General features: G+C 45.5%; 1 protein-coding gene across 1 annotated transcript in view; it reads left to right on the top strand.

The window, feature by feature from the left end:
- Positions 1-19234, top strand: part of LOC112119203 (cryptochrome-1-like) — a 36406-nt gene extending 17172 nt beyond the window's left edge. The window contains exons 9-10 of the mRNA XM_024217787.1: positions 4187-4297; positions 19137-19234. Coding sequence (XP_024073555.1) covers positions 4187-4297; positions 19137-19234 — 209 coding nt within the window. The remainder of the gene's footprint in view (positions 1-4186; positions 4298-19136) is intronic.
- The last annotated feature ends 6190 nt before the right edge of the window (positions 19235-25424 follow it).

Below are 25424 nucleotides of genomic sequence, written 5' to 3'. Positions count from 1 at the left end.
GCTGTGTGTCTGTATTTGAGGCATGAACCGGGGAGAGGAAGGGTAGCCCAGTGATTAGGGCAGGTGCCTATGACTGGGAGACGTGGGTTTAAGTCCCTGCTCCTCTACAGGTTTCCTCTGTGACCTTAGGGAACTCATTTAGCTTTTCTGTGTATTCTGTATCTGAACAATGGGGAAAACAGAATTCCCTACTTCACAGGGGTGTTGTGCAGATTCATATGTTGCAGAGTGTGAAGCACTGAGATACTATAGAAACAGGGGCCATATAAGTACCTAAGATAGATACGTGACAAGCAAGCCTGCTGTGGTTATGCCAGCAGCATCCTCTCTGAATGCTTGAGTAAGGAAGCCACAGACAAAAGCATAACTGATTTCTATCACTGAACAGTTCAGCTATGTCAAATTTCAACAAGGAACAGCTGTTACATGTCCACTCTCTCTCTCAGATTTTAAGGGTCCCCTCTCCTATCAATAGACGCAGCTATAATGCCAGACACAACACTCTGAACTTTCCTAAGCAAGCCACTGGGCCAAAGAATGCTAAAACAATGATGCTGAGAACAAAGAAACTCAGAGGATCAAGCTTCCAAATCTCATTTCTGCCTCAAGGGCCTTTCTTGGTTGCTCCTCCAGCAGAGGGGCCATTCAATACAGCATGAGACCTATGGAGAGATCACGGCTGCTATCTTAATCCAAGTAACGTCCTGCCCAGACATAGTTCTTCCAGGGCCACTAGCATAACCAGCGGCACTAGTGGCCCAGGTGTCTGCAGCCTAAAATACCAGTACCTCGGACATGGACTTGCTGCAAGAGGGAAGGGTTTATCTGCAACTTCTCTCTCACCCCGAGCAGACATGCACTGGAGCAGCGGTAATTTGGCACTCTCTATATATGTATCTAATAGCAGCACGATATCTTGGCTGGGATTTCAAAGGTGTAAGGGAATTAGTAATAATTGCACTGAGGTAGCACCTAGAGACCCAATTATTGATCAGACCCCAATTCATAGATTCCAAGGCCAGAAGGGACCATTGGGATCATCTAGTCTGACCCCCTACATAGCACAGGTCAGAGACCTGCCCCCCAAATAATCCCTAGAGCCGATCTTTCAAAGAAACATCCCATCTTAATTTTAAAATTGTCAGTGACGTAGAATCCACCACAACCCTTGGTAAATTGTTCCAATGGTTAATTACTCTCCCTGTTAAAACGTACACCTTATTTCCAGTCTGAATTTGTCTAGCTTCAACTTCCAGCCATCGGATTGTGTTGTACCTTTCTCCGCTAGACTGAGGAGCCCATTATTAAATATTTGTTCCCTGTGTAAGTAGCTATAGACTAAAATCAAGTCACCCCATACTCTTCTCTTTGTTAAGCTAAATACGTAGACTCCAGAAGCTCAATCACTAAAATGCATGTTTTCTAATCCTTTAGTCTCTCTCATGGCTCTTCAATGACTCCTCTCCAATTTATCAACATCCTTCTTGCAGCGTGGGCACCAGAACTGGACACAATATTCAAGTAGCGGCCGCAACTGTGCCGGTGTGCTAGGTGCTGTACAAAAACAGAAGAAAAAGATGGTCTCTGCCCAAAAGGTGCCCAAATACCAACCCTCTTTTCGTTAAGCAGGTTTTGCCAGGCTAAAAATTCAAAATATATTTTAAAATAACTATTCTAATTAACTCAATAACTTCTTGGCTCATTTCCATCCAGGGAGATCATTCTGTGAAGTGATACTCAGTCTTTGACAGATAATCAAAAAAAGCTACTGCTTGGCAAAAGCCCATCTTAATCAACTCTACTGACTTTAAGAGAGCATTCAATAGTGACCACAGATGGACCCTGTGGAATATTGCTAGAAGCTATGGGATACCAGACAACGCTGATCAACATAATAAGGAGTTTATATGAAGTAGATGTTTGGTAAGATTGGATACAGCCCTGGGTGAGTGGTTCAGTATTGTGACAGGAGTTAAACAAAAGTGTGTTATCCCTAATCCATTAGCAATAGACTGGGTGATGAAACAGGCAACAAAAGGCATTATGGATGGTGTAAGATGGTTAGCGGAGATGAGTTACACAACCTTGACTTTGCCGACGACATTGCTTTACTAAGCATGACGTGGACCGGAATGCTTGCCCTTACATCAGAGTTAGAACAGGAAGCAGCAAAAGGTGGATTGAAAGTAGATGCAAAGAAAACCAAGATTATGAAGAAAGGAAGCTGGACAACAGATGCAAGGCTGTAGGTGGATGGAAAATAAATTGAACAGGTAGAAGAGTTCTGCTATTTGGGGAGTGTGATGACATTTGAAGGTGGCTGTGATACAGATATTTATATGAGCCTAGGAAAAGCAAACACCACTTCTGGAAGAATGAACGTCTGGTGAAACAGAGGTTTCTATGCCAAAGTAAAGATTATATTATACCATGCAGTTGTACTAAGCATGCTGCTGTATGGAGCAGAGAATTGGACAATGACAGTGGCTAACAAAAGGAGATTGAAGGCTGCCCATCACAGATGGCTGAGCATGATATTACACATTTCATAGAAAGACAAAATAACAAATGTAAGAGCAAATGTGCCAACAGGACAGGACATATTAGAAAATACCATCAAAGAAAAAAGGTTCAGGTGGTTGGGACATGTATACCATATGGAAGATGGGAGGTACACTAAGCAAGCATTGAATTAGGTATCCATGGGAGGAAAAAGCAAGGAAAGCCAAGAAAGAACAGTGACGGAGGATATTGAATGTGCAGGCATCACCTGGGAGGAAGTACCACAACTCGCAAGCAACCATAGTTAGTGGAGGAACTGGACTTCCTGATGTGTCAGAGACACAGGAGGAACTAAGATCTAAGTGTGACGGTTCTTGTGGTACACAAGACTATGAGTCACCTTGTTACACCTCTGCCTCCAGCATAAAGGAGACTTGCTGGAACTTAACTGGGTGTCAGCTCCCTGACATCACCAGCCTGTTCACCAGCTAACCACCCTCTTCTGGGCAATGCCAGCCCTGACTTTGCCTTGCAGGTTAACAACAGGTGCCCCCAGTCTCCAGGCCCATTTGACACATTCCCCTGTAGCGTCCTGCCCCTTATCCCCTGAGCACTCACCAAATCACCAGGTCTGCTGTCCCCAAGGGAACAGTGTACACGCCAGCTTGTGTGATTCAACACTGGATCAGCACCTGGCTCAATATCACAGCACTGAGATACACTGATAGTGCAAACAAGGATACGTGTATTACCAAAGACTCAAGATTCAAGAGATAGTGAGTAAGGATAATGGAAACAAAAAATTATGTATAAAACAAAATCATCATGTACTTTCTAGAGACTAAACTTACCAGGCTAACCTCCTGTCTAAAAATGTTTACCTCCCCCCTGAAAAGTTAAAGTCACGGGGGCAGCATTTCAATGGAGGTTAGTTGTGATCCCATTTTCATTAATGTAAACATACTGCCCATTTACTTCCTTGGTGTAGGATAATGAGCTGTCTTTTTTGTTTCCCAGATAAAGTCCAGTGAATCCTTGATATGCATCTCAAGATATTCCTCTACTGTGTTTCTCTGCCTGTTAGTTCCTTTCTGAAATTCTTACAATCCTTCATCTGTGTTCAGCTTAGACAGGTGATGGGAGACCCATTGTAAGTGAGACAATACCTAAAGTACATTTCAACAGAGAAACATCCCTTGTCTGACAGAAAATCTGTTTGTCAACTCTGCCTTGATACAGACGTTAAAACATATTTTCAGGATATATATATATATAACTCCTTATATAATATCCTTATCCTTACCCCGGCTTTCATTTAAGATCTCACACAACATTTATTGGTGAACCAGAATGTACATACCGAGAATCAGGATATTTCTGTAATCCCCTTGCCACTTGGCATCAAGAAGCTCTTGGGTCACACTAAGATTTTCTTATTTCTGGTTGTCTTATTATCTCGCCCTCATGCAGAGACTAGCAGAAAACGCAGACTGAAGTGGTGCATACACCCTTGGTACAGGGGTGAATTTAATTCCCAGCTTTCCAGGCTTACCATTTTGTATTCAGTTGAAGAGTAAAAAAATAAAAAGGCATGAATACTTTAATTTCTGGTGCGAATCCTTTTGAAAAGATAGTGTTTAAATAAATCACATTTGTAGAAATGGCTGCCCATATTTTCTGTCAGGTCAAGATTATCCACTCCCTATGATAAACCACAAGGAAGCCAGTGACCGTAATCTGCAGCTCATGAAACAGGTCAGAGAAGAACAGTATGGAACAGCACAGCTCACAAGAGGTAAGATAAGCTAAGAGACTGCACATTCAGTGTGATTGCAATACAAGCACTAGCCATGGTTGTGAATTAGTGTGCTCTTTCACTGTGATTGGAATTGTGCTGATAACTGATCATTAGAGCCCCGCGCAGATACAAAAATGCAGATCTGCATCTGCGATCATTAACTTGTATCAGACCATGATCCGCACTCCACATTTTATATATATCCATCAGGGCTGCCCGGGGGGGGGACGGACAAGTGGGGCAATTTGCCCCAGGCCCCGGGCCCCATAGGGGCCCCCACGAGAATATAGTATTCTATAGTATTGCAACTTTTTTTATGGAAGGGGCCCCCGAAATTGCTTTGCCCCAGGCCCCCTGAATCCTCTGGGTGGCCCTGATATCTCACTGTTAGAGCCCTGCGCGGATACAAAAATTTGGATCTGCATCCGATGCACGAGCCGCAAAGATGGTAAACAATACAACCACATCCGCAGATGCAGATATCTGCAGATATAAAACAGATTTGCAGGGCTCCACTGATTTGCAGGGCTCTCTTAGCCACAGTGGTATTGTTCAATTCCAGCTGGTGTTAACTAATCTTTAGAAAGAGTTTTAATAATTATTATTATAATCAGATACTCTTTCTTTGAAATGCCAGATGTGTACCAGTTGTTTTTAATAACGTGAACATTGTAATATGCATATAGTAATACTACAGATTTTACTTCATCTCTCGATATGTAAGACATTTAAGAGAGATTTGCAAATGGGTTTCTAAATCTGCACCTGGCCGTGTACTCTAAACCTATCTTTGTGCTTACAGTGCTCGATTCAGCAAGGTGCACTTAATGCTCCTCCACACTTCCTCAGAAGGACACAACGAATTATAGATTGTCACAGTTCAGGGCAAATGCACCTGTATTCCCAGTCTGTGGTCCAGCCAGGTCACCCACTCTTAGGCTCCTGGATCCCCAGCCAATACCTCTCTTGGGCGGAGACATGTGCCACTCTCCCTTCTGACGCGGGTATTTCCAGGCTGCACAGCTCTCAGCCTTCAGTGCGAATTCCCCAACAAAGTCAGACTGCCTAAGCAGGCCTGCTTTACTTCTCTCCTCAGAGGCTATAAACAGTGTAATTATCCACAGTTAACTTAAAGCACAGCTCTTTCTGCTAAAGCGTTATAGAGAAATCACGTTAAAAACAGTAAAAGAACCCACATCCATGCTAACAAGCTTACCAGAGACCACTCCAACCAGGGCTCTGGCAGATGATCAGTCCTTCAGACTCCACCAAGGGGTTTTCTGCGGTCAAAGTTAATAACCATCTTGGCTCAGAACAAGAACCTTCATGAGTAGGTCAAGTCCTTCCAACCCTTCCCCAGAAGAACTGGGGCCTCCTTTGGAAAAGATGGTCCTGTCCATTTGCTGGTTCAGAAAACAGGCCTTGAGTCAGTTTAAACTCAGGCTATTTACCCAAAAGTCCTTTCTTTGTCTGCTGGTCTCTAGAGAATCCAGTTTGAATCCAGTATTACACCGAACTACAATCTCACCAGCCAGTATACTTCATCTGTACAGCCAATATAGATTACATACCACCAATTACATGCTGTAAATACTGATCTACAAATCTGGTCACCAGTGGACCAAATAATCACCTCTGTATAAAATGTCTGGTAACAATGAGGAATGCGGAGTTCTCATTTCTTCTCTATACGTTGCACACATACACACTCATACAAATGCACAAAAAATTATGCCCAAAGAAATGGGGTGGGGGAAAGGGAGAATGGGTTCATTTATGCTGTGATTGAAAGGATTACAACTTTGTGGGAGTGAATGGAAACAGAAGAAAGTGCTGTACGTGCACTGGCACTGAAAGAGTTACATTTGCTGAGGAATGTAAAAACGAAATGGTTAGTTGGCATAAACTGAGTGTTCACTAGGGTTATTCAGAACCATCCAGATTTCCAGACGTGGTATATTAAGTATCCATTTTGCTTTGGGAAAAACAAAGGAGCATGATGTACTTTTAATATGTGATTTAGTTAGACTCCTTGGCTTATTACACCCTAAAGAGACCTCAAGTTCATAAGGGATTGTGGACTGAAACATCTGGAGTATGACTGAGCAGATTCCTTCCCAAAGGTCATGGATTTTGGATGATATAGAATGAAAAAGATACAGGGCTCAAATTTTACATTTCTTGCATAAATTTATTGTAATCTTGTGAAAAATGCTATATGATGTCAGAATGAAATGCTTCTCTCAAATATCAGCCTGAGTTTGTTTGAAATCATAACTTACTGGACTCCTTCTAGAACCCATGCCTGTTCCTGAGTGTGTGTCATATTGATGTCAAGGTCTTATTGTTAGTTGTTAGTGTTAAACCTAATAGAATTGCTGAGTACATCTGCTTTTAAAGACGTGTTTCAAGGGGCTGCAGTGAAACTAAGGGTATGTCTACACTACGAGGGTAATTCGATTTTACTTAAATCGAATATGTGGAATCGATATTGCAAAGTCGAACGTGTGTGTCCACACTAAGGACACACTAAGGACAGTAATTCGACTTTGTGAGTCCACACTAACGGGGCGAGCGTCGATATTGGAAGCGGTGCACTGTGGGCAGCTATCCCACAGTTCCCGCAGTCCCCGCTGCCCATCGGAATTCTGGGTCGAGCCGCCAATGCCTTCTGGGTAAAAAAAATTTGTCGTCATCCGTCTGTCACTAACGCCCTCCCTCCCTCCATGAAAGCGCCGGCGGGAAATCAGTTCGCGCACTTTTCTGGTCAGTGACAGCGCGGACGCCACAGCACTGCGATCATGGATCACGCTGCGACCATCGCTGCACTTGTGGCCGTTCTCAACACCTCGCAGCTTATCATACACCTTTCCCTGAGGCAGATGCAGAGAAATCGGGCGAGGAGGCTACGGCACCGCCGTGAGAGCCTGAAGTCGGAGAGTGGCACAGAGCTGTCAGAAACCACGAGCCCCAGCGCCCAGGACATCACGGTGGCAATGGGGCATGTGGATTTTGTTGAACGGCGATTCTGGGCCCGGGAAACAAGCACGGACTGGTGGGACCGTATAGTGCTTCAGGTCTGGGATGAATCCCAGTGGCTGCGAAACTTTCGCATGCGGAAGGGGACTTTCCTCGAACTTTGTGAGTTGCTGTCCCCTGCCCTGAAGCGCAAGGACACCCGCATGCGAGCAGCCCTCACTGTCCAGAAGCGAGTGGCCATAGCCCTCTGGAAGCTTGCAACGCCGGACAGCTACCGGTCAGTCGCGAACCACTTTGGTGTGGGCAAATCTACCGTGGGGGTTGTTGTCATGCAAGTAGCCAAGGCAATCGTGAAGGTACTGCTCCCAAAGGTAGTGACCCTGGGAAACGCGCAGGTCATCATAGATGGCTTTGCCGCGATGGGATTCCCAAACTGCGGTGGGGCTATCGATGGGACTCACATCCCTATCCTGGGACCGGACCACCAGGCCAGCCAGTACATCAATAGAAAGGGCTACTTTTCAATGGTGCTGCAAGCACTGGTGGACCATCGGGGACGGTTTACAAACATCTACGTCGGATGGCCGGGCAAGGTTCATGACGCTCGCGTGTTCAGGAACTCTGGTCTGTTTAGACGGCTGCAGGAAGGTATTTACTTCCCAGACCACAAAATAACTCTTGGGGATGTGGAGATGCCTACAGTCATCCTCGGGGACCCAGCCTACCCGCTAATGCCCTGGCTCATGAAGCCCTATACTGGCGCCCTGGACACAGAAAAAGAACTGTTCAACTACCGGCTGAGCAAGTGCAGAATGGTAGTGGAGTGTGCTTTTGGCCGTCTCAAAGGGAGATGGAGAAGCTTACTGACTCGCTGTGATCTCAGTGAAACCAATATCCCCATCGTTATTGCAGCTTGCTGTGTGCTCCACAATCTGTGTGAGAGCAAGGGGGAGACCTTTATGGCGGGGTGGGAGGTTGAGGCAAATAGCCTGGCTGCTGATTACGTCCAGCCAGACAGCCGGGCCATTAGAAGATCCCAGCGGCACGCCCTGTGCATCCGGGAGGCTTTGAAAGCTAGGTTCCTGAGTGAGCAGGGCAACCAGTGACTTTTCAGTTTGTGGACAGAAAAGCTGAACCTGCCCCCGTTTCTTTACCCAGTTCATTTTGACTATCCTCTCCAGTTACATACCCCCTTCACCCCCTTCCCCTTCCCAAAAAATAAAATCATTTCGATTTTGTTAATGAACACCGTTGTCTGTGTTGCTGTTTTCGCGGGAATATTTTAAACCGGGGACGCAGACTGTGGCGGGGGGCGGGTTCAGTGTTCTGATGCAAATGATGCTTCTAAACTCCCGGAATGCCAGGCTCCGCACTGGTGGACTGGTTATTTCAATGGAGAACATGAAAAACACCTCCCAGACTGACCAGGGTAACCAGTGACTGCACTGTGTATGTGTCCTGATGCTGGACCTGACACCGCCTCTGTACCCTGCTAAAGGTCACTGTCCTGCCCAATTACCAAGCCCCTTCCCCCCCTCCAGACAGACTCTCCCTCAAAAGAACCTGACTGAAACAGTAATGGAGAGAAACAAACATTTTATTGCGAACCAGACATGAAACGTGGGGGGTGAAACTTGGACGGGGGCTTGTGTGAGGTGGGTAGGAAAGGACTTATGAAATTTTGGGGAATGTCAGCCTTCTAGTGCTAGAGCAGTCTGCAGGGGTTGACTGAAAGTTTTAACGGCCCTTGCCGCCCCTCCTTCTTTGGAGTTTGGGTGAGGGTGGTGTGGGACTTGGTGGCGGGTGAGGGCGGTTACAGATAGACTGCAGCGGGGCTCTGTCCTCCTGCCTCCGGTCTTGCAGAACATCCACAAGGCGCCGGAGCGTGTCCGTTTGCTCCCTCATTAGTCCAAGCAGCTTTTCAGTAGCCTGTTGGTCCTCCTGACGCCACCTCTCCTCCCGTTCCATGACTGCTCGGTGCATTTGTGACAAGTTCTCCCTCCACTGTGTCTGCTGGGCTGCCTGGGCTCGGGAGCATCCCATTAGTTCTGAGAACATGTCTTCACGCGTCTTCTTCTTCCTCCGCCTAATCTGCGCTAGCCTCTGGGAGTGTGCTGACAGGCTGGGTTGGGAGACAGTCGCAGATGTGTCTGTGTGAATTGTGAAAAGGGAGTGAATTCCTGAGACAGATAAATGAAATTGTATACAAAGAACCTAGTCTTTCTCTGTGAACAAGACCATGCACTGCACCTCTCACATGCGCACTCAGGACAAGGTCGAATTTTCGGCCGTCGCCTTCAGTGCCTGTGGACTTGCGGAGGTCTTGGAGTGATCTGAGAAGCGTGGCTGGAGACCTGAACTTCTGGAGCGGGCAATAATGGTAAGCCGCAGACTTGTGGCTGCTTAAAACTCCAGCAGTAGCACTGGCCTCCTTTCACATTGAAAGCAATGCCAGTCTCTGCTGCCAGCAATCAGGACAGCATCAACTCTGCCCCTGTCCCACCCCCTCGCGGCTGTCCCAGGGAAAGATCCCTGTATGCTGCCCCTCTCCCTCCACCGCGTGGCTGTAAAGCAGTCCCAATACTAACATTCCCCTCCCTAATTCAAAGCAGGGCGTCATGAGCGACATCACCCTTCTGAGGATCCCGGACACCCAGAGAGAACGCATGCTGCGGGAAAGCATGCAGAAACCGGGGCCGTATGCCGCCATGCTATGTCGGGCCATGATCCCGGAGTACTTGATTGTGGCGTGGAGGGGGCATGTCTGCTACCACGGAGGGCCCACTAAGATCGCCCTACCCCGGAACCTGATCAACAGGCTTGAGCTCTACCTCCACGAGACCTACGAGGAGTTCTCCTACGAGGATTTCTCGTCGATCCCCGGCCACATTGACCGGATTTTCGCGTAGGTGCACTGGGACTATGGAGTGGAGCGTCTTGGGCCTGGGAATCATGGAGTAACGGACATTGTGAAAATTTTTTAAAACACTTGGGACTAAATTGAGAAGAGCCTAAGACAGAGAAATCATGAAAACCCATTTGTTACCTTTGTAAATATTCCTGTTTTGTACCTGATTTTTTTTTTACTAGTTTACAGAACTTTTATAAATGTACATTGTTAATAGTATAAATATTACCGTTCTGTTTTAAATAAATGTTTACATGTTTACAGCACTTACTGCTTGATCCTTCCCCTGATTCTGTGTCCGGGGTAAGGGATGGGGACGGTTGGTACGGGATCTCGGTAAGGGTGATGAAGAGCTCCTGGCTGTCGGGGAAATCAGCGGTGCCAGCGCTGTCGACTGCCTCGTCCTCCTCATCTCCTTCTTCATCTTCCCCGTCCGCTGTCATGTCCGACGAGGAACCGGCTGCGGACATGATCCCATCCTCGGAGTCCACGGTCAGGGGTGGGGTAGTGGTGGCGGCCGCTCCCAGGATGGAATGCAGTGCCTCGTAGAAACGGGATGTGTGGGGCTGGGATCCGGAGCGTCCGTTAGCCTCTTTGGTTTTTTGGTAGCCTTGTCTCAGCTCCTTGATTTTCACGCGGCACTGCGTTGCATCCCGGCTGTAGCCTCTCTCTGCCATGGCTTTGGAGATCTTCTCGTAGATCTTAGCATTCCTTCTTTTGGAGCGCAGCTCTGAAAGCACGGACTCATCGCCCCACACTGCGATGAGATCCAAGACTTCCCGATCAGTCCATGCTGGGGCCCTCTTTCTATTAGATTGCACGGCCATCTCTGCTGGAGAGCTCTGCATAGTTGCCACTGCTGCTGAGCTCCCCTCGATGTCCAAAGAGGAACTGAGATTCAAACTGCCCAGACAGGAAAATGAAAATGAATTCAAATTTTCCCGGGGGTGTGGCTGGTCAGAGCATCCGAGCTCTGACTGCAGTCCAGAGCGTCAACAGAGTGGTGCACTGTGGGATAGCTCCCGGAGCTATTACCGTCGATTTCCATCCACACCTAGCCTAATTCGATATGGCCATGTCGAATTTAGCGCTAATCCTCTCGTTGGGGAGGATTACAGAAATCGATTTAAAGAGAGCTTTATGTCGAACTAAATGGCTTCCTGGTGTAGACGGGTGCAGGGTTAATTCGATATAACGGCGCTAAAGTCGACATAAAAGCCTAGTGTAGACCAGGCCTAAGGAGCCTTTAGTGAAAGATGCTGAACATGAAGCTTTTTCATTGACTGTACAGTTATAAAACTCTGTTCAGCATTTTTGTTTCAGATCATTAAAAATATCATATTTATTCTAGGTATGAACTCCTGCCGTTAGATAAAACTTTGCCCTCCCATGCCAGGTTTACTAGGGAATTAATTTCCTATTGCTGTGGAAATCCATAAACTTCCTTGTTTATATTTATGTTTGGCATATAATTTGTGCCATAGGCCTACTCTGCCCTTAATACAAAGTGAGATTTTACCAAAGTAGAAATTTGGCTTTCTGATGGCTCAGCTGGAATATCTCTGAGCTAAGAGAAATTCTTTTACCTCTTGGCTGCAAATAGACAAATTCAGACTTCGTAATTTACCATTCAGCAAGATGGGACAATTTTATCTTAGGTATCTTAAATTGTGGCTCTGGTCTGAAAATTGACTGCAAAAATGGCCTCCTCTTACTCAGCTGATCAGCTCCTTGTGATATCAATGCCTCTGAGTAGGTTATTCTAAGCTAATGGCTACAGGGGGCTCGGCAACCATTTATGCAACCTCAACAAGTGAGGAGGACAGAAGATCTGCCATTTGCCTTCTGGTGTGCCCCCTCAGAGCTGAGCTCTGTGCCCCACAAATACTGGGCATCCCCCAAAAACCTGTCAGACATTGTACTAGATTAGATGTTCCATTGAATTGGTCCAGTGTGACAGCAGGTGGGATACAGGACTATATATAGCATTGATCTGATCAAGTGTGGTAAATCACCTTTGAGCTAACCACATGTGAAGATTTTAGCCTAGAGGAAACTCTTTTGAGAAAGTTATGAAAAGAGATGGTTACAGAAAAGCCTTTGACAGAGTCGAGTGGAGTTGCTGTCTTACAACACTAACTATATTAATCTTTTCTTTTCTTTGCTAAAATGGATTAACTCCATATATAATGAATCAAGGAGTCAGAGCAGACATTGTGTAGGCATGTCTGAGGGTATGTCTACACTATGGGATTAATCCGACTTTATATAATTTGAATTTGTAAAACAGATTGTATAAAGTCGAATGTATGCAACCACACTAAGCACATTAATTCGGCGGTGTGCATCCATGTACCGGGGCTAGCGTCGATTTCTGGAGCGTTGCACTGTGGGTAGCTATCCCATAGCTATCCCATAGTTCCCGCAGTCTCCTCCGCCCATTGGAATTCTGGGTTGAGATCCCAATGTCTGATGGGGCCAAAAACATTGTCGCGGGTGGTTCTGGGTATATCCTCCCCCCTCTCCAGGAAGCAACGGCAGACAACCGTTTCGTGCCTTTTTCCTGGGTGAACAGTGCAGACACCATACCACGGCAAGCATGGAGCCCACTCAGCTCAAGACAGCAGTCATGAACATTGTAAATACCTCGCGCCTTATCGTGCAGTTTATGCTGAACAAGAACCTGGAAAACCAGGCGGCGAGGAGCAGGCTACAGCAGCGCGGCGACGAGAGTGATGAGGATATGGACATGGAATTCTATCGAACCGCGGGACCCGGTGCTTTGGAGATCATGCTGTTAATGGGGCAGGTTATAGCCGTGGAACGCCGATTCTGGGCCCGGGAAACAAGCACAGACTGGTGGGACCGCATAGTGTTGCAGGTGTGGGACGATTCCCAGTGGCTGCGAAACTTTCGCATGCGTAAGGGCACTTTCTTGGAACTTTGTGACTTGCTTTCCCCTGCCCTGAAGCGCCAGAATACCAAGATGAGAGCAGCCCTCACAGTTGAGAAGCGAGTGGCAATAGCCCTGTGGAAGCTTGCAACGCCAGACAGCTACCGGTCAGTCGGGAATCAATTTGGAGTGGGCAAATCTACTGTGGGGGCTGCTGTGATGCAAGTAGCCAAAGCAATCACTGAGGTGCTGCTACAAAAGCTAGTGACTCTGGGAGATGTGCAGGTCATAGTGGATGGCTTTGCTGCAATGGGATTCCCTAACTGTGGTGGGGCGATAGATGGAACCCACATCCCTATCTTGGCACCGGAGCACCAGGGTACCCAGTACATAAACCGCAAGGGGTACTTTTCAATGGTGCTGCAAGCACTTGTGGATCACAAGGGACGTTTCACCAACATCAACGCGGGCTGGCCGGGAAGGGTTCATGATGCTCGCGTCTTCAGGAACACTACTCTGTTTAAAGGGCTGCAGCAAGGGACTTACTTCCCGGACCAGAAAATAACCGTTGGGGATGTTGAAATGCCAATAGTTATTCTTGGAGACCCAGCCTACCCTTTAATGCCATGGCTCATGAAGCCATACACAGGCAGCCTGGACAGGAGTCAGGAGCTGTTTAACTACAGGCTGAGCAAGTGCAGAATGGTGGTAGAATGTGCATTTGGCCGTTTAAAAGCGCGCTGGCGATCGCTACTGACTCGCTCTGACCTCAGCCAAAGAAATCTCCCCATTGTTATTTCTGCTTGCTGTGTGCTCCACAATCTCTGTGAAAGTAAGGGGGAAACCTTTATGGCAGGGTGGGAGGCTGAGGCAAATCGCCTGGCTGCTGATTACGCGCAGCCAGACACCAGGGCGATTAGAAGAGCACACCAGGAAGCGCTGTGCATCAGATAAGCTTTGAAAACCAGTTTCATGACTGGCCAGGCTACAGTGTGAAATTTCTGTTTGTTTCTCCCTTCATGAAAACCCGCCCCCTTTATTGACTCATTCATTCTCTGTAAGGAACCCACCCTCCCCGTTCCCCCAGCTTTCTTTCAAAGGAAATAAAGTCACTATCGTTTAAAAATCATGTATTCCTTATTATGTGATTATAAACATAGGGAGAGAACCAAGAAGGTAATCTGGGTGAGGTTTGGGAGGAGGATAGGAGGGAAGTAAAAGGCCACTGAACAAATTCAATATAATGACAGCCTTTTGGTTGGGCTGTCCACTGGGGTGGAGTGGGAGGGTGCACGGAGCCTCCCCCCCCCCGCGTTCTTACACGTCTGGGTGAGGAGGATATGGAACATGGTGAGGGGGGAGGGAGGTTATACAGCGGCTGCAGCGGCACTCTGTCATCCTGCTGTCGTTCCTGAAGCTCCACCAGACGCCGGAGCATGTCCGTTTGCTCACGCAGCAGCCCCAGCGTTGCAGCCTGCCACCTCTCATCTCGAGCGTCCCTCATGACCTCATGTTCACTGGCATCTTTCCTAAATTTAGATACAGTGTCCTTCCACTCATTCAAATGAGCTCTATCATTGCGGGTGGATTCCATTATTTCTGTGAACATGTCGTCTCGCGTCTTCTTTCTACGCCGCCTTATCTGAGATAGCCTTCGGGACGGAGGAGGGAGGCTTGAAAAATTTGCAGCTGCTGGAGGGAGGGTTGAAAAAAAGGAGAGAAGTTTTTAAAATGATATATTTTACAGAACAATGCTTATACTCTTTCATGGTGAAAAACACTATTCACATTACATAGCACATGTGATTTCAGTACAAGGTCGCATTTTCCATCTTAATATTGAGTGCCTGTGGCTTTGGTGTTAGAGATCACAGATGCAGGTCCGGGCAACAGAATTCAGCTTGCAGGCAGCCATGGTAAGCCATTGTCTTTCGGCTTCTGCGCCCTCCTTTCCCACATACCAAGCAAAGCCTGTTGACTGCTGCGGTTTTCCTGTTAACCTTCAGCAGCAGAAAATAAACTAACCCCCCCCCCATCCAATTCTCTGGGATGATCGCTTTATCCCTCCCCCCACCGCGTGGCAGGTATCAGGGAAGATCCCTGCAGAAACCAAACTAACTCCCCCGTCCCCCCCTCCCGCCATGAATTCTCTGGGATGATCAATGTACCCCTCCCCCGACCACGTGGCTGGTAACAGGGAAGATCCCTGCTAGCCAAACGCGAAAAGCTCAGGGCCAATTCCCCCCCCCTGTGCTTGGCTAACTGGAGGGAAGGATTTCTTTTCAGCTACAGGCAAACAGCCCAGTAGGAACGGCCACCTCTGTCCCCTTAATTAAGTTCCCGTATTTCAACCAGGTTACCATGAGCGATATCACTCTCCTGAGGATTACACAGCAAGATAAAGAACGGATGTTGCTTGAATGCCAGCAAACACCGGGACCATACACTGCCAGGCTTTGTCAGGCAATGATACCAGATTACTTGCTGCAAGCATGGCGTGGTCAAGTGTCCTACCATGGAGGACGGAATAAGGCTGCACTGCCCAGAAACCTTGTGGCAAGGCTTTTGGAGTACCTCCAGGAGAGCTTCATGGAGATGCCCTGGAGGATTTCCGCTCCATCCCCAGACACGTTAACAGACTTTTCCAGTAGCTGTACTGGCCGCGAATGCATCCCAAGTCCTCAGGGCAAAGTAATCATTAAAAAACGCTTGCTTTTAAAACAAGTTTTATATTTTAAAAGGTAAACTAACCTGAGGTCCCTTCCATGGGGTCATGGTCTTGGATCCTGGCTTGGGAGGGTTGGGAGGGTACTTCAGACAGGCTGAGAAAAAGATCCTGGCTGTTGGGGAGAACGGAGTGCTGGGTGCTCTCTGCAAGCTCGTCCTCCTCCTCCTCCTCCTCTTCCCCATCTGCAGAATCCTCAGGTGTAGCTGATGAGACTATCCCCGACCCGGAATCCACGGTCACAGGTGGGGTAGTGGTGGCGGCCCCCCCTAGAATTGCATGCAGCTCGGCGTAGAAGCGGCATGTCCGCGGCTCTGACCCGGAGCGACCGTTTGCCTCCTTTGTTTTTTGATAGGCTTGTCTGAGCTCCTTGACTTTCACGCAGCACTGATCTGAGTCCCTATTGTGGCCTCTCTCCATCATGCCCTTGGAGATTTTTTCAAAAGTTTTGGCATTTCGTCTTTTCGAACGAAGTTCTGCTAGCACTGAATCCTCTCCCCATATAGCGATCAGATCCAGTACCTCCCGTACGGTCCATGCTGGTGCTCTTTTTCGATTATCAGCCTGCATGGTTACCTGTGCTGATGAGCTGAGCTATCTGTGGTCACCTGTGCTCTCCACGCTGGGCAAACAGGAAATGAAATTCAAATTTTCCTGGGGCTTTTCCTGTCTACCTGGCCAGTGCATGCGAGTTCAGATTGCTGTCCAGAGCGGTCACAATGGTGCACTCTGGGACAGCTCCCGGAGGCCAATACCATCGAATTGCGGCCACACTAACCCTAATTCGAAATGACAAAATCAATTTTGGCGCTACTCCGCTCGTCGGGGTGGAGTACAGAAATCGATTTTAAGAGCCCTTTATTTCGAAATAAATGGCTCCGTTGTGTGGACGGGTGCAGGGTTAATTCGATTTAACACTGCTAAATCCGAATTAAAGTCATAGTGTAGACCAGGCCTGAGAGATCTTCTGAAACCCCTTGTGCCCCACACCATTCAGATTCAAGAAATAGAAGGTGAACATTTTAAATCAAATTATTCTAATTCCTTCCTGCAACTCAAGCCTCAATTTTTTCTTCCTAATAATTTTTTTCTTAATACTATAACTATGGGATTTACGTTCATAGATCAGAATATACCACACTTAACTAGTGAGATTTAGTGAAAGATGTTAAGTTGATGTAAATCTGCATAGCTCCTTTGAAATGGAGCTCCCTTGATTGACATTTGCTGAGGATCTGACCTAAAATATTTTGAGAAATGCACTTGATGTAAGTAAATGTGGTGCTTATGCTCCAAATCTGATATTGGATAAAGAAATCTGAACCACAAAAAGTATCTGGGAAACTTCTCTGGGTACTCCTTTCAGTTGAGCTGTATATGGGCACGGGGGTCTGCTTGCGCAGATCCAAGTGCAGGATCAGGGCCTTTAAAGCATAACATTTCCTCAATTTCTTTTGAGGTCTGATAAAAAATTGTGACTCTAGAAACAAATGTGTATCAAAGGGAATCAAATGTTATTGGAGATCTTACACAATAAACCCGAGACTGCACATAGTATGGAGATGTGTAAAGCTGTAAGACAGCTGATAAAGTATAAATAGCTAGTGAATGAACAATTGGAACAGGGAAATAAAAGTTTTTGATCAAAGGTATCTCTCCTTGGTCATCTTTTCTAAAGATGATTCCACACAGAAATTTCTCCATATTCTTTTTTCTTGGGTAATTGTATGTATCCCATAGTAATAGAAATCTGAAAGGTGCTGTCGGTACCTGAATGTATTTGAGAAATTTCACAGAGAACTGGTTTATAGGCTGTGAAACAAGATCTTTCAAAAAGCCCTCTCTCCCCCCTATCTCTCCTCCCATACACACAAACAAAAACCCTCTCTAGAAGTCATTGGCTAAATACAGTGGTGTGAAATAGGTGGCTTCTTTCATATTATTTCCCCTAGGCCAAATTCCACATTCTTTGGTCATGTTAAGTAGTACTTACTCAGAAGACGTGTCCCATTAAGCTCAGTGGGAGTGAATAGTATTCATTCCAACTAAGGGTGTCAGAGTGCATTTCAAAGTGAATACAATGAAAGGAGGTGTATCTTTGATTCCATTGCTGACAAAGTAGGGAGAGAAAGGGCTTTGAATGACCACCTGAAATTACAGCTTCATTGGTTGTGCTGCTTCTCTGTAGAATATAGATGAAAACCCAACTAGTTTGGATTAGCCTGAACTCACAGAAAGTTTTATTATCCACGGTGCCACCCAAAACACCACTCAAGGCCCACGTAAGCCCTTGAAATAGAATTTAAGTGATGGGACCAGGTCTTATGCTGCACAAGGGGACTCCCACCCAGAAATACAGCTACAACTGTATCATTAGATCTGAGTGTCCTCCAGTGATCAATGTAGATAGTCCATAAATCAAATATACAGTGATTGATAGTTCTAAGCATCTCCTTATTAATTTGTATGTTCAGACGGAACAAATCATTCCCATTCCTGCACATTACCATGCCAAGATGAATGCATATTAGCCGTTAGCGCCTCACAGTCAGAACTATACATTCATCAGTTAATCCCCCCATCAACCCTGTGATGTAGCCAAGTACTATTATTCCTATTACAGATAGAAGTGGCTTGTCAGTGTCAGAGCCAGCAGTGAAACTATAGAGTTCCTGGCTCCCAGATCGTTCATATTGCCTGCCAATTTAAGATGTTTGTACGTGTGCTCTGTAATTTTACCTGCCAGCAATCATCACTGAACATCACATCTGATAGAGCCATAGAAATAATAATAATACCTAGCTCTTATATAGCACTTTAAGTAAATTTCAAAGCACTTTGCAAAGGAGATCAGTATCATTATCCCCATTTTACAGATGGGGAAACTAAGGCACCGAGAGGGGGAAGCAGACCTCCCAACAGTCCCAGGTCTTTCCTGCTTTGACCCCCCAAATTCTCCCTGTACCAGCTGAAGTGAACATTTACCGCATTCAAGGCTGCCGGGGGGAATTACAGTTTGCCTTAGGACCCAAATTATGTGGCATTGTGACCTGGCACATAGGGTTGCAGCGCCACTCAGGTTTGGTCCAGCTGTCCCTCTGTCTCCATCTACGGAGGGGCAGACAGGCCAAACCTGAGTGGTGCTGTGTCCTGCTTTAGCCACTTGAAATTTGCGGAGGTGTGGGGAAGTGACTTGCCCAAGGTCCCCCTGCAAGTCAGTGGCAGAGCTGAAAATAAAACTCAGGTCTCTTGAGTCCCTGTCCAGTGCTCTACCCACAAAGCTGCTTTTGTGCAGTAGTTTTATGCTTTTCCTTTTTCTCCCCCTCCCTAGATGACATGGATGATCCAATGGAAATGGGGCTAAAGCGTGAACGCTCTGAAGAAAATTCAAAGAAAGGAAAACGTGCCAGGAACAGAGAACAGACATAGATTCTGTAAGGACTTAACCAAGATCTGCAGAATGGCAAAGAGAAGTTCCAGACTCTTGTTGGGGGAATCATGTGAACAGTTAGTGATTGTACTGGATGAATGGCTTGTACTATATTTAAGTGCATTTGGGAACATTTAGTGTGCACCGGCAGGTAATACATGGATCAACTAATGCACAATGCAGTGCACTTTAAAAATCACCCTCCTCCCCCCGCCCCCAAGCATTCATATTACTGCTTTGTGTAGACCAGCCCTAAAACTGCACTTGGTTGTGTGTGCCAACCCTACCTGTGAGCTCACAGTGCTCGATTCAGCAACGTGTATTAATGTGCATGTGGAAATGTTAAGCACGCATGCAGTCCCATTGGTTTCCATATGACTACCCGTGTACTTAAAGTTAGACATGTGCTAAATACCTTGTGAAACTGGGGCTGCAACCCAGTTTTCGATAGCAGCACTATAGGCCATCACAGTAAGTTCCTGCAAAAATATGGGATTTTTTTTTTAATTGAATGCAAGCAAAAAGTCACTTTAAATTGAAATGTTTGTGAAATTTCAAAGAGAAGTAGAGTAGCCCATTGTCTGGTTGGGGGTTTTATTTGGGGAGGGGGTTGGTGGTTTTGTTTTAAATAGATTTTTGTTGTTGTTATGGTTGAAGTTTCTGACTTATGCAAAGTAGAGTCCACAGAACAATCCACCATCATGCATGGTGTCCTCCTGTGTCTCTGGGACAACTCCTTGAGGGACTGGTGGGAAGGGCAACTCCAACAGCAATCTGGCATCTCCAAGTTCCTTCATCCCAAAGAGCCCATGAACCTAGTACGGAAATGGCACGAATCATGACAATCAACAGGCCATGGACAGAGGTCAGACATTTCTGGTGATAATGCTGGATCATCCAGTGGCCTTTGACAATGCTCATGGCAAGGCGTTGCTAGTACATCTGCAGGACCTGGCAGGAATTAATAAAATCACATAGCTACCCAGGCCAGAAGGGGATCAGTCCTGTCACCTCTGCTGTACAAAGTCTACATGAAGCTGCTGCGGGAAGAGATGGCATGCGGATGATATTCAGCTCTACGGTTCTTCATCAGACACAGTAGTTGCCAGGGGACCTGGATGAAAGCCAGGTCTCTAAAACTTATGTGGGAGAAGATGGAGGTGCTGCTCATTAGCAAGGGAAAGTATTTTTGAGAGGAAGCACTGGTGCAATTCGTTACTGCTCCATCTGCTCAGATGTGGTCAACCCCCACAGTCTTGGGGTTTAACTAGACACCTCACTGCTCCTAGCCATACAAACTGCATTAGTGTCCAGAACATCTTTGCCAACTACAGGTGGAAACGGGGGCTTGGATGTGGATCTTGCCTTGTCATAGTCAAGGTGTCAGTCATTACTCACAAGCCCCATATGGCCTAGGCCTAAAATCTAACTACCTAAAAGAGCACCTTTCCATCTCTGATCTATTCTTATGAAGAGCACTGTAACTAACTATCTTAAAGGTGACACTTGGGATAGCCAAAGATAGGACCTTTAGTAGCAGTTCAGTACCTCTTAAATTCATTACCACCAGAAATGTATTGTTGTGCCAATAGGTGCTGATCTCATATACATTAAATCATTGATGTATAGGCTTGAAACTCTCCACAGAAAGAGTTTAAATTAACCATATTAAGCACCCGATCAGCTAGTAAGGGGATTGTGTGGGTTAAAACACTCTCTTGTGGGCAGTTTAACACTTTCTGAAGTTCCTTTGTATTGCAAAGCAGTTGCACAGAAGGAGGGTTGATGCCCACACTCACCTTTTGAGGCTATGTAGTGCTAGGTGAGCGGGTTTAGACATGGGGGTTCCCAGGTAAAGCCCAGAAGCTGAAGCAGGCGCAAGGAACAATGTGTTGAGCACAAAGATTCCAAAAGAAATGGAGACCCGAGACATCTGCTTCCTGGTCACAAAGCAGTGGTGCTTTAGCTGAAGTTTCTGCAGGAGGCAGTTACCCTTGTAGAGTTTGTGACCACTTGTTCAAGGGAACAGGACTTGGGTACATTTTGTAAATAAACAAAATCCATATCACCAATTTCTTCTCCAGGGGGAACCTGACCCTGAAATCTGCTACTGCTCGGCAAAAGGCCAACAATAATTAAATGTAAACTTGGCTACACATCCCGCTGTGTAGGCTTCCCACTTATTGAGAGTTATGATACCCTGAGCACATAGCCAACTGATCAGTCTTTCTCTGTTCCCTTGAGTGTGATGTTTGACTGTTCATATTTGGCAATGGTAGTGACTGGATTTAAGCCACGCAAAGCGCACTCAGCTACCAAAGTGATGAGTGCCTTAAATACAAAATAATTCACCATATTGTGTGATGTTCTGTTTGTTTTATACACAAAAAAGCCAACTTTGTGTTTTCAGGCTGAATAACATTTATTATAGCTCCTGCTATTTTTTTTCTATGCAGCTTATCTTTGGGGAGGTCTGTGTTTACATTGTGGCCAAAGTTGCCTATATTGGACACTTGCCATCTTACTTATTGTCTTCTGCTTTTCCTTCCCCAACTGCATCCAAGCTTTTAGGGCCCTTTTACTCTGCTCTGCTCCTTTTACCTGGTGTAAATGGGCCAGAGCAAGAGTGAAGATCTCACCCTTAAATTCTAAATGACGTCGTCATGTAATAAAGGATGACCCAGGAATGTTAATAAGAGATTGTACTGACTCCACTTAGGCTGACAACAGGTTTGAACTTGGGCCCTTCACTGCTAAAAGCACAAGCATTACGGCTTGAGCTAAAGGAATAAATTCACTAGCTGTTAAACAGTAGCAGTTTCATAAACCTGTATTTTTTAGACCAGCCCATGAAGGGAGACAAAGGCAGTTTCTTTCCTAGGGTGAGTTACATGCTTCCTCCATCTGGTGACACTCATCCTGAGCATGTGGGGTCTACTGGAGTTGAAGCCCTGCAGAGGGCAACATTTTGTAACTAACCCTGCTTGGATTGATAATAAGGTTTAAACCCAAGATTTTCAATGGTAGAAACTTCACAGCTTGAGCTAAAGGATGATGCGTAAAATTTTCAAAAATCACTGAGTAAGTTAGGAGTCTAAGCCCCAGGGACTTTCAATAAAACTTACCCTCCTAAGTGCCTAAGTCACTTTTGAAAATAGGACTTAGGAACCTAGTCACTTAGCCATTTTGAAAATTTTTATCTGTAATCCATTAGCTGGACACGTTAGCAGACTTATAAATGTCTGATGTGAACCAGCCACTAGAAGGAGACAAAGGACTGCAAATTCTAATTTGGATTACAGATCCACCACTCTCTTTTAGTTTTTTCACTGTGTAATAGATTTTGTGGTTGTGAGTCTTACAGATGAAGTTGCAGCTTTTGTCCAGTTACAAACAGCTCTTCTCACTCACTCCAATTTTTTTCTTTGAGCCTGGAAATTTCTATACTTGGTGTCAGCACAAAGATTTTTTTTAAGTTACATGAAAATCCATTCATCTGTTAGTAAACCAAGCAGATAACCACTGTTTCATCACCATTGAAGCAGGCCATAAATCTTTCCATTGACATTGCAATCTGTTAGATGAGGCCTGAGTTTGGTCTTTCGTGGGTTTGTTTGCAAGGAGTTAACTCAAATTTGACTACACTTTAAAACTTCAACCTTCATATTGTTTGCCGCTAGAGTTCAAAATGCAGAATTTGGGGGGGGGGGGGGGAATAGTTCTAAGACATTGAAAATAGGGTTCTGGCATGTATAATACAAAGTGTCACTGTTACAAGTTGCATAATCAGCTGTAGCACTACTAAAGAATTTAGTTAGACACAATTTCAGCACTCCAGTAGACTGTCTGCAATCTATATTGACATGGAGAAGACTTATCCACAGAGTTGAGTGGAACTTATAGTTGGACATCATGGAGTAGATAATGTCCAGTGTGTACTAAATCTAGTACTTTCAGCCCAATTAGAGTCCAAACCTTAATTAGTGTTATCTCTGGATGCAAAGAAGGCCTTTGACCGGGTAGATTGGCAATATTTGTTTTGGCTCATTTTAAAAAATAGATTTTCAAAAACCCTTCTGTCATGTATAAATCACATCAAGCAGCTTTCGTTATTAATGAGGCTAACCACCCACCTGCCCCTCGTTTAGATTGCACAGAGGGGCAGAAATGTCCATCTTCCTCTCCTCACTTTGGCCTTTCATGATCATTCCCCTCTATTCGACATTGGTGAGGCCTCATCTGGAGTACTGTATCCAGTTTTGGGCCCCACACTACAAGAAGGATGTGGAAAAATTGGAAAGAGTCCAGCGGAGGGCAACAAAAATGATTAGGGGGCTGGAGCACATGACTTATGCGGAGAGGCTGAGGGAACTGGGATTATTTAGTCTGCAAAAGAGAAGAATGAGGGGGGATTTGACAGCTTCTTTCAACTACCTGAAAGGGGGTTCCAAAGAGGATGGCTCTAGACTGTTCTCAGTGGTAGCAGATGACAGAACAAGGAGTAATGGTCTCAAGTTGCAGTGGGGGAGGTTTAGATTGGATATTAGGAAAAAAATTTCACTAGGAGGGCGGTGAAGCACTGGGATGGGTTACCTAGTGAGGTGGTGGAATCTCCTTCCTTAGAGGTTTTTAAGGTCAGGCTTGACAAAGCCCTGGCTGGGATGATTTAGTTGGGGATCGGTCCTGCTTTGAGCAGGAGGTTGGACTAGATGACCTCCTGAGGTCCCTTTCAACCCTGATATTCTATGATTCTTTCCTTGAATTCCTATGCATACTGGATTAGAATATATCCATTAAAGAACAAAGGGAGTCAGGCTTGGGAAAGTTGCCCCTTCAAGCCGTCTGGAGTGGCTCACAAATGCGAGTGCCTACCTCAGGGCAGACTGTCAGAAAACAGGCAGATACCCCAAACTGGTGGTGTGTTCTATAATTAGATTTCACCTAGCCAGTGACAAATTTAAACTCCTGGATCACTATACCAGTCTTACTATAGAGTCACAGACAGTCCCCTTTTAGACTCTCTAGTCTATCTTGCCACCCAGACAAACTGGACTTTGTGATAAAAGGTCACTTAAACCAAAAATCACACCACACCAGTCCCAAGGGACCAGTCATTTACCCCAGATCAATTGGTATTCAACTTTTACACCAAAGACAATGCTGGCAGCCAATTCTATACTAAACTAACTAAAGGTTTATTAGCTAAGAAAAGGAAATGAGTTATTGAGAGGTTAAAGCAGGTAAAATATATGCACAGGTAAGTCACCATTTGTAATTCCAAATGGTGGCAATGATGTAATAAACTGCCAGTTTCCCAAAATTCTTTTCAGGGTACCCAGATTGTCACTGGGGATCTCCACTTTGCATCTGGAACACTTCCCTGTAAGAGTCCAGAGATAAAAGATCTTTCCTTGAATCCATTCTTACAGCTTATTCTCACAGAAGACAAGCTGACAGGGTCACTACCCAGATGGACTTTTCCTTTGATGATGATGAGTGAGGAATGCACTTAGAGTCTTTGACCACCGGTCATCACACACAGTGGCCACTTGCTTTGAAATTAACACTTTTCTGTTAAAGATTTTCATTTCCATTCCACAAGGCTTCTTTTTCATTTGATGGGTTATTTAGTTGCAGAGGTATACGCAATGTATATGTTTGCTATTACATTATAATAGGATACATATAAGTTAAAACAGTGCACATATACCTCTACCCCGATATAACGTGACCCGATGTAACACGAATTAGGATATAATGCGGTAAAGCAGTGCTCCGGGGGGGCGGAGCTGTGCACTCCGGCGGATCAAAGCAAGTTCGATATAACGCAGTTTCACCTATAACGCGGTAAGATTTTTTGGCTCCTGAGGACAGCGTTATATCGGGGTAGAGGTGTAATAAATTCTAGGGCTGTCAAGCAATTAAAAAAATTAATTGCAATTAATCACGTGATTAAAAAAATCGCGATTAATTGCACAATTAATTGCCCTTTTAAACAATAGATTACCATTTATTTAAATATTTTTGGATGTTTTCTACATTTTCAAATATATTGATTTCAATTACAACACAATGCAAAGTGTACAGTGCTCACTTTATATTATTTTTATTACAAATATTTGCACGGTAAAAAACAAAAGAAATAGTATTTTTCAATTCGCCTAATACAAATACTGTAGAGCAATCTCT

Source organism: Terrapene carolina, unplaced genomic scaffold (genome assembly GCF_002925995.2).
Source record: "Terrapene carolina triunguis isolate 2854851 unplaced genomic scaffold, T_m_triunguis-2.0 Scaffold191, whole genome shotgun sequence".
Classification (NCBI taxonomy): domain Eukaryota; kingdom Metazoa; phylum Chordata; order Testudines; family Emydidae; genus Terrapene; species Terrapene triunguis.
Note: the sequence above shows the minus strand (reverse complement) of the source record. Positions and strands in the feature narration are given on the sequence as shown.